This window comes from Lagopus muta, chromosome 13, assembly GCF_023343835.1.
Source record: "Lagopus muta isolate bLagMut1 chromosome 13, bLagMut1 primary, whole genome shotgun sequence".
Taxonomy (NCBI): Eukaryota; Metazoa; Chordata; class Aves; order Galliformes; family Phasianidae; genus Lagopus; species Lagopus muta.
The window spans coordinates 10817197-10826318 of record NC_064445.1 but is presented as its reverse complement, the minus strand read 5'-3'; the positions used below and the strand labels follow the sequence as shown (position 1 = coordinate 10826318).

The window sequence follows — 9122 nt, the reverse complement described above, 5'->3', positions numbered from 1 at the left end:
AGACCTGAGCCTGGAGCCCAGCCTCAGCGCTGCCCTACAGAGCAGAGCCACCCAGCTCCTCGCAAGCAGTAACCTAACTTGGAATTAGTATTTTTTAAATACAGCGATTTTGAATCTTTTCTTCTCGACAGATGCTGCTGCACCACCCCGTGGAGCTGCTGGGGATGCTCCTGGCAGGTAAATGGGGGTTTGATGCCACCCAGTGGGCTCCAGTTTGAATCCTTACCTGGGCACACCAGCACAGGTGTAAGCAGTTAGGCAGTTATGCATGGGGATCGCTGGCCTATAAAGGGTCAGGTTTTTTGTTTTTCTTTTTTAAAGTGGGTCTAAATGTTCATCCTGTAAGGGAAGAGTATGTTTGTTCTGTTAGTCAAAGGCAGAGAAGATAGAAGCAGCTCAGGAGAATGGCACTGGGGCTAAAAGTTTTCTGCAGGTAGGTTGATACAGAGACCAATATATGTGACAACACAACATTTATTGCAGTCATAGGAATAATCTTACTGTAGTTTTAGTGTATGTGCTGGCTGGCTTGAAGAGCAAATGGACAAAGGCTTCAGGCTGAGCATTTAAAATGGGAAAAAATACGCAGTTGTCCAGACGTTGTAGTGTTTGTGGATGCTGAGCACCTACTTAATGAGCTTGGGCAGTTGTGAAAAGATGTTTGTGATGGAGTATTTTCTCTTATTTCATGTTGATGATGCTGTGTGAAGAGTGTTCTTCTATAACAAGGGGATTTTCTGTTATAAATTCATTTATCCTCCTTGCACACATGTCTTAGGTGATGGAGGCACAAGAATAAAGCCCCATGGCTGTTTGTAAAGGTTACCAGTATGAGAATTGGATAAACCGTCAGCTGGGCTCGTTTTGTTTGCCTTGTTATGGCTGACTTCTATCCTGTGTTGCAAAACTGTGAAGGGAAATAAAAAGTTTTCTCAGGAAGGATGGTTTTCAGGAGGGTTTGCAGTATAAATGTGTAGCAACAGCTTTCACTGGGGCAGGAACTGAGACATGGTGGAGAGAGAGGAGGAAACACAGCCTTCACTGCCTGCTGGGTCTCTGCTGCTGCTCCTCACCTCAGGCCACCACCAGCAGGATGCTCAGGGTTAGCCTGGCTGTCCTGCTAGGGGAAGAGGGCCTCAAACAGAAATTCTGGAGTTTCCATCAGCAGAGGCGTGGGTGTATTTGTTATGCTGCTAGTGCCAGCAGCGATTCATTAGGTTTGTGCCTGGCTAAAAAATAACCTTTCTTTTACGACTGTTATCATTTCTAGCTAAACAAATACCACTCCTCTCATTTCCTCTTCCTCTAAACTAATTAAACTCATCTTCTTTATTTGTTTGCTTGTAAGGACTCCATTTTACAAGCCAAGATTTTAGCAGTTATTTCTGTCTGGCTTTCCCTGAAAACTCTATTGCATTTGGTCTGGGAGCTGTGACCCCTTGAATTCCTCAGAGCCTCATGAAAAACCCATAAACTGACATGCATTTTGGGGAAGCAGCTCTATCCCTCTCATGATGATTCCTCAGATGGGAGCAAATAGATGCTCTCAGCTCCAAACTAGGAACTGGGAGTGAGATGCTTGGAAAGTGCCTTCTGGGCACAGACTGGTAGGGAAAGCAACCCTTATGCACAGAATTCGAGTAGAAAAGGCCTCAGCCCTGCAGGCAGATTCTCAGACCACCCAATATGAGCTCCAGATAGGATATCACACTGTCTGAAGGAGATGGGTTGTAAGACTTGAAGACCAAGCTGTCTAGATTCTACCTGTGTGTCCTTGGCACAGTGAGTACCATTGCCAAGACTTGCTCCATCTCCCTGGCTTGTCTTCTCTTCATGTTCTTCTATCATCCAGGGATGCTGGTGCCTTTGAAACAGGCTGCAGAAGTGGAGAGAGCCCTGCAGAGAAGAGTGGCCATGGTGGGTTCCTCAGTGCTGCTTGCGGGGCCGCTTAACATCACGCTCATCCACTCCATACGGTGGGAGCACCTCAATGGCACTGCTTCCCACACCATCCTGCAGTATGAGAGGCACAACCTGACCATCCACATGCCATACATTGCACGAGCCCATCTGCATGCGTCCAATGGATCTCTCCTCCTGGAGGACCTCCAGGAAAGCGACAGTGGCATCTACAGAGTGACTGTCAACCAAGCAGAAAGGGAGAGCTTGTCAGTCTTGCTGGATGTTCTGAGTAAGTGGTGGCTATGAGAGAGAGGAGTGGGGTGATGGATGCAGGCAGAATTTTGAACATATATGGATTATCAGCCTAGCAAAAGGGGTATGGGGAAGAGATTTTTGAGCCAAGCCTTACATGCAAGTGATGGGGAGCTTGGACCAGCTGTGGATAGAGACCTTCCCAGAGTTTCTGGGCTCTGGAGGTCTCTGGGAGACCACCACATCTGGTGATGCTTCTTCAGCATCAGGATATGACAAAGGGCTTGACCCCATACTGGAAGGGTCTCTTCCATCCCTTCTTTTCTGCTCTCAGAAAGAGATGGAGAGGCTGGCAGTGTTGTGGCCGGTGTCACCCATGCTGCATCATTTCCAAGGAAAGCTGGCATCACTAATGGAGTGAAGCCCAGCAGGGTGGTCTTCATGGAGAAGTCACCAAAATTGTCCTTCACACACCATGCTGTCTGTGGCTGTTGGCTACTTCCAGGGACAAAATGCTGTTGCTGAGATAAAAGCATGCTTTAAATAGCACACGAGTCTCTTCTTGATGTTGCTCTTGCCAATTCCCTTAATTTGCTCTGGTTATTTTCTTTCTAGTAATGCTGCTGCCATGATGTTACTGCAACATCTCTGCTGCAGAGAAATTTGCTTTCCTTTTCCTCTTTTTTTTCCCTCATGTACTAAATGTGCTCTGTTAACCCAAGTATGATTAAAAAAAAAAAAAATAAATGACTTAACTAAGAGTACCGAATAAATGCCAGAAAGCCCAGCACCCTTGTGCAGTGCAAGACTTTCTAGCAAAAGTCACCTGCAATCACATCCTTGCAGATTAAAGGATGCCTTAATGAACACTACCAGCCTGATCCCCTCTGTGGACGGTCCTGCTCAGGTCTGAGAGAAGTGCTGGTGTTTCTGTTTCCTTTCCAGAGCCTGTGTCTCACCCTCAGCTCTGGAGCAGTGGCCTGGTGGCCAAGGCAAGTGGTGAGGTACTATGTGAGGTAGCAGAGGGCAGGGCAGACGTCTTCACCTGGAAGAAGGATGGGCAGATGCTTCCCCCGGACAGAAGTTACCACCTCTCTGGAAGCCTCAGTGTTTTGCCACTGAGGATGGTAAAGAAATCGGACTGTGGCTCCTATTCCTGCAATGCCAGCAATGGGATAAGTTGGCAGGAGACCTCCCTGAACGTCACTGTTGCAGGTGATCACTAAAATAGTGGCTAAAAATGAGCTTCCCATGGGCTGCCCTGAGGGGCATGGAGAGATGCTGCTCTCCAGAACTCAACACTCTTCCTTTGCTCCACCTGTTGCCAATATCCCTTGGTTACTTCACTTCTTCTTCCTCCATCTCCCAAGGTCTTGCCACCCAGGATGTCCACGTGCTGTCAACCAGAGCTCGCTATTGTAGGATGATAGGAAGCAATTTGCAGTCTTCCGTCCCACCTCTAGCCGGCGCCAAGCCACAGATCTTGGTGCAATGAGCAGAAGAATTTGGCCATTCCTTCTTGGAGAATGTCCCTAAGCCTAGGTCAACATCACAACCCTTGGCTAAAGCAGTGGTGGGCAGGATATGGTCAGAGTGTTGGGCAGAATGCCTGTGGGCAACATTTAATCCCAAATGGGTGTTTCATGGACCAGAGCCTCCAGAAGAAATAAATCCATCAGCTAGTAAAGTGAGAAATCCAACCTACCCATGGTGGAACTCCATGGCCCACTAGAGCCCTCCATGCTGATCCTACTGTGACACTGCTCCCAGCTTCAGGGATTGTTTTCCTTTTTTTTTCCCAGGTCTCTCCCCTCCCTTGCAGGATGTGCTGAGGATTTCAGTGGTTGCTCTGGTCTTTGCTGCTGTCTCAGGATGGGGCATAATTTTTCCTGTCTGCCAGTCTGAAAAGCTAAGAATAAGTGAGTCTGCACTGGGCTGAACACCCAGTTTTGTCTTCCAGTGGTGCTGAGTGAGGAGCGATGCTGTGGGAAGAGATGGTAACCAACTCATGCCCCCTTCCTGATGACTAAACATCTCCCCTTCTCATCTGGAGGCTTATCTTAAGAGTAAACTCTCCTTGGCGGTTGTTTTTTTTTTGTTTTAATGGAGAAAACTGATTTTGTTAAGTTCTCAGGTCAGGTTGAACCCTAGCATATCCTTACATAATTTTTGCTCAGAGCGTTGAGGTGACTGAGAGACACATTAATAGCAAATTGTAGCATCTCCACATATTTTCATTCCAAGACTCCATTTTAATAAAGTATTTTATGTACTCTGTGCCATGGTTGCAGAGCCCTTTATAGCTATCCCTTCTTTTAAGTGGGTCAACCCTACCATACCCTGGACAGGGACACCCCACTGCTACATCCCACCCAAAAGGAGGGCTGGGGACTGGTGTGGGGCAGCCTGGGGGGGCATAGATGTCACCCCACTCTGCTCTGATGTCTAGGGGGAGAGCTGTGGAGGTGGCTCAGTGCCTACACCTGTGGGCTGGTGTGCATCTCCTCCATCCTGACTGGCACTGCTGGGCTCCTCTGGATGAGAGAAGAAGGTAAGAGGCGTTTTAGGGAGTGTTGCAGTGCAGATACCAATTCTTTCCCTCACAAAGGATACAGCATGCAAGAGTGATCATTGGAGTGGGGACCTTATGGGAGATGAACATCCATCTGAGTGTTGGCTGGAGAGGAGAAGGGCCCTTTATAGAGGAAATGGACCCCTCGGGCTCAACGTGTTGTCCTTGGCAAGTGGAGAAACCACCATACGGATTAGACACTCACTTATACTACTAATATGGTTGTTCTTCTTTTTCACAAAGCCTTTTCCCAGTGGATAACTGCAGAAGGGCACTTAGAATGACCAAGGAATAGAGCTGCAAGTTGGGGGGGAGAAGGGGGGTACTGAGAATGGGGGAGGGGAGGTGACTGGAAAGTCCAGTCATGAGAAAGGGACATGATGGAGACTTACAAAATCCTGAAAATGGAAAAAGTGGTGCTCAGCTCTGTGCTGTTCTCTTCCAGGCCCATCCATTGCTGTCATACTGCCACAGATTTTCCTTTTGTATGTGATTGTGATCACCTTCTTAGTGGCCTCCACAGTGACATTCCAGCCTACGAAGCTCATCCGGCTCCAAAGCACAGCAGGTGAGCCGTTCAAGAAAGGCAAGAATGGAGATAAACGCAAATGATAAGGGGGTTTATTTTGCCACGCATCACTCATGTACAAAGTAATGCTGGCAGCCCCTGTCCACCTGTGGGTAGGCCACATTGACATGTCTTTCTTGTCCTTCCCATGGCCAGCACAGCGCACGATGGGCTATGCTGCTCCAGGAGGGGTGCTCCTGGTGGTGCTGACAAGCAGCTTCCACATGAAGAACATCCACCGGCGCCATGGTGAGGAAGTTGTCTGCCTTAGCCCTTCTGCTCTACCATTCAGAGCTGGGACTGCTCCAAAAATCCATCTAATTGCTGTTGTTTTCTTTTTTCTTTTTTTTTTTTTCCCAGAGGTTTGCTTTTCTTTTTTTTTTTTTTCCTAGGTCTATTTAAGCAAGTTTTCATAGTGGCCAACTGCTTTTTTCTTGTCTTTTCCTTCTGACTGTGTTTTCTGCTGCTTTTTCCTTATCTGACCACAGAAGAAGGCTGCGCGGCGTTCATGGACGTCACCACCCTTGTGGTCAGCACAGCAGCAGTGTTGGCCCTGCCGATCCTTGCCATCTTCCTCTGCTGTAAGTGCCCCCTCTTATTTCCCCAAGCCCAGTGTGAATTATTCAAAAGTTGTTTTTCCTCATTCCGAGAAGTCCTCCTAACCTCTCTGGTGACAATATCCCTTCCCTATCCCAGCCCTAGATGCCATCTGCTGAATTCAGTGCCCCATGCTGTGTCTCTCAGGTTGCTTTCAGTGATAAATGTGTTTTTTCACAGATCACACAACACAGGGGTGGCTGCAGGAACGTGACTCCAATTGTGCAGACATGGAGAGGTACAGCCTTCTTTCCCTTTTCCCATGTAAATTCATAAATATAATCTTGCAGTGAAACGAGTGGGATATGGAAACCAACACATGCTTTGTTCCAAAGTTTAGACCCCAAGAAAGGTGCAGACCAGCTCTCACCTCCCTGTCCCTGATTTCACCTTGGGTTTGTGATGGAATGCTCTGGTGGGGTCCACATTCTGTGCAAATCCAACGCACAGCCTTAGTCAGCTTCTTTGTGCCCCAGCTGTAATGACCCTGAGTTGGAGGAAGGAGCGTCACAGCTGTCTGTAGGGTCTTGCTGGGTTTGGAGATGTGCAAGGTTTGGGGCCTCAGGCGTGGGGCAGGGCTGCTCTTGTGGCTCCTCTGATGGTCAGCACATGGAATCACAGAATGGTTTGCATTGGGAGGGACCCTGAGGATCATTTGGTCCAACGCATCTATTAACAGATCAGGTTGCTCAAAGCCACATCCAACCTAACTTTAAGCACCTTCAATGATGGAGCACTTACAACTTCTATTACACAGCACCCTCACTGTGAGACATTTCTTCCCTCCAGGTCCTTTGAGATGTCCCTGCCCATCAGCAAGGATCCTGATTTAACCTGCTAGACACTGGGGATGTTTCCTGTGTGGCTGGCTCAACATGTTAATGGATCTCAGTTTCATAGGTCTGAGCCTATGATATTGGCGATATAAAGCAATGAAATTAATCATTTTTGTCTTTTTCTTTAACACAGCACTAGGGATTTCTAATGCACGTTTTTCCATTTATTTTCCACTTTAGTACCAGGCTCCGAGTTAGAGAAATGCCTTTAAAACTAGTTACAAGCGTGACCCTTGCTACTTTATGACATTAATGAGGCTGTGTATGTTTCTGAGTGTGTGTAGGTAACCAGCCATGTCCACCCCAGCCTTTTCCTGCTGCCACACAAGGCCGTGCTTGATGCTTCCTCTCCACATGCAGATGACATCAGGGTGATTTGCACGTTTGCTCCCTGTGCACTTCCTGAAGACCCGTGCAAATGGCAGCATCCATGCCTGTGGAGACCTGCATGTGCTTTAAAACTATTTGTTCAAATGCAAATCCCTCTGTAGGAGCGCTGTGCCTGTCACTGGCTGTTGACAATGGCTCCTCTGCTCTCTGCTGGGTTTTTCTGCACAGGAAGGAAAAGATGAAGCGTTTTGGAGTGTGGTGTGTAGGCCAAGATATGAGTGTTGCTTGCACAGAGGATTTCCTGCCTCCACAGCAGTGTGGGGAGGACATGCTCTGCTGGACAAGACTGGATCTGTTTCAGGGGTGAGGGTTAAGAATTCACTCCTTTCTGCAGCTTTTAAAATCCTCTCCTTCAGCTCACCCCAAGCAGCAGTAGTTGAGTGCTCGCAGTTCTGCATGTGGGATCCTCGGGGCTGGCCCAAGGGGAAGCAAACACAAATCAAACCCATGACGGGATTTTGCTGCCCTTTGTAAGGGAAGTAATCTCCCTGCAACAGCAAACTCTGACTGGTTACAGATGGCAGTACCTCCTCTGAGGGGCATAGGCCATGTTTGTCTATCTGCCCACCTTCTGTCACGCTTTCCTGTTGCCCTGATACTGTGGGTACGTGAAATTATCTATTGACTTTTTGTCTTTGCTTAGCAGACTGGTTTCTCTGCAATGCCATTAAGCTTAAAAAAAAAAAGTTATTTATTCTAGCAGGCTGAGGTAGGCTGTGGGATGCAATGATCAGACCATGGAGGGAGATGCTTGTCCCAGCACAGAGTGCCTCACTGTGGGACTGTTCCTCCCTAGAGGCAGCTCTTTGTATTTCCCTTTGCTGAGCCCCACGAGGTCCCTCAGCCCACTTAGTTCCACCCTGGATGCCAGTATCATCATTGGTGCCACCCATCCCAGTGTGGTGGCACTGCTGAAGATGCTGAGCCCTGGGACATACTGCCAGCAGGATGCAGTGCTGCTACCCATGACTAAGCTGCTCTGCTGGTTGCCTGCCCAATGCAACACTGACAAGAAGAAGGACAGAGAAGGTAGCAGGCATAGCAGCTTTCAGGATCTCTAGCAGGGACCTCGAAGAGACCTTTTGCCAGCATTGATTTGAAGAAGTAATAGCACAAAATATTCTGTTAATATATCCTTACAAGCATAGCTGCTGAATTGTTGTATAACACAAGTAGTGCTTGCCTGCAACACCACGGTAACCTTTACATGCTATGGGTGATAATTGTGATGTAGCACTGAGAATGGGGAGGCACCTCCTAAGAGTGTTCTGTTTTAACATGATACAAGTTATAACAACATAGTCAAGCTTGCTAATGTTTGTTGATGGATACCCCTGCCCTGCAATCTGTTTAGGTAACAGAAAGAGCTGTGTCTCTGAATCAAGGAGATAAGGAAGTTCTGCTGAGGCTGGGTACCAAGAAAATAGGGGGTCCTGCTTGGAATGGATCACTGAATATGTAACGTGCTCCTGGGAAAACTTCTGCTTAGACAACAGAAGTTACGTATATAAACAGAAGATCTTTTGTGTAAGGTATGCGTGATAGGAGGATTGCCCCATATTTCCCCAGAGCTGCCCGTGAGAATAAATACCTGCTTAAAGGTAATAAAACTTTTGCTGCTAAGTGTCTTTGCATCAATTCCTTCCACTGAGAGTGTCTTATCCTCCGGAGAGGCTGTCATCCGAAATCCAGGAAGAAAGCTCTTTAACTCCAACTACATGGTGTTAGAAAGTGGCATTCCTTTATTCCTCGCGATACGTACCAGATGACTTGAGGAGCACAACCGTGCTCTGTCAGCGCTCAGGTTCTACACTTACACAGTTAAGATAAACATATGAAATACGTTGGCATATATCTTCATTCTTTCTCAAGGACTCCTTAATATATGGTAATATCCCTCTGGGCATGCTCAGTGATACATAGGGTGGTCGAGTGCCCACCTACTTCCCCATTTTTCACCATCAGCCTCAGCACTGAGACTTTCTTGTTAAGCCATAGCGAGCCG

The 9122-nt window shown here is 47.6% G+C and overlaps 1 protein-coding gene across 2 annotated transcripts; it reads left to right on the top strand.

Annotated features, from left to right (window-relative positions):
- The first annotated feature begins 328 nt into the window (after nt 1–328).
- On the top strand, nt 329–8476 carry LOC125699789 (uncharacterized). Of its 2 annotated transcripts, none has more exons than XM_048959686.1 (10): nt 329–433; nt 1853–2191; nt 3100–3369; nt 3957–4073; nt 4604–4705; nt 5172–5294; nt 5451–5543; nt 5783–5875; nt 6072–6129; nt 7012–8476. In XM_048959686.1, the coding sequence occupies exons 2-10, from the start codon at nt 1855–1857 to the stop codon at nt 7013–7015; spliced, it is 1197 nt and encodes a 398-aa protein (XP_048815643.1). In that variant the 5' UTR covers nt 329–433; nt 1853–1854; the 3' UTR covers nt 7016–8476. The 2 variants fall into 2 exon arrangements, with proteins under 2 accessions (XP_048815643.1, XP_048815642.1); XM_048959685.1 differs by having other exon boundaries at nt 6681–8476.
- Nucleotides 8477–9122: the final 646 nt, after the last annotated feature.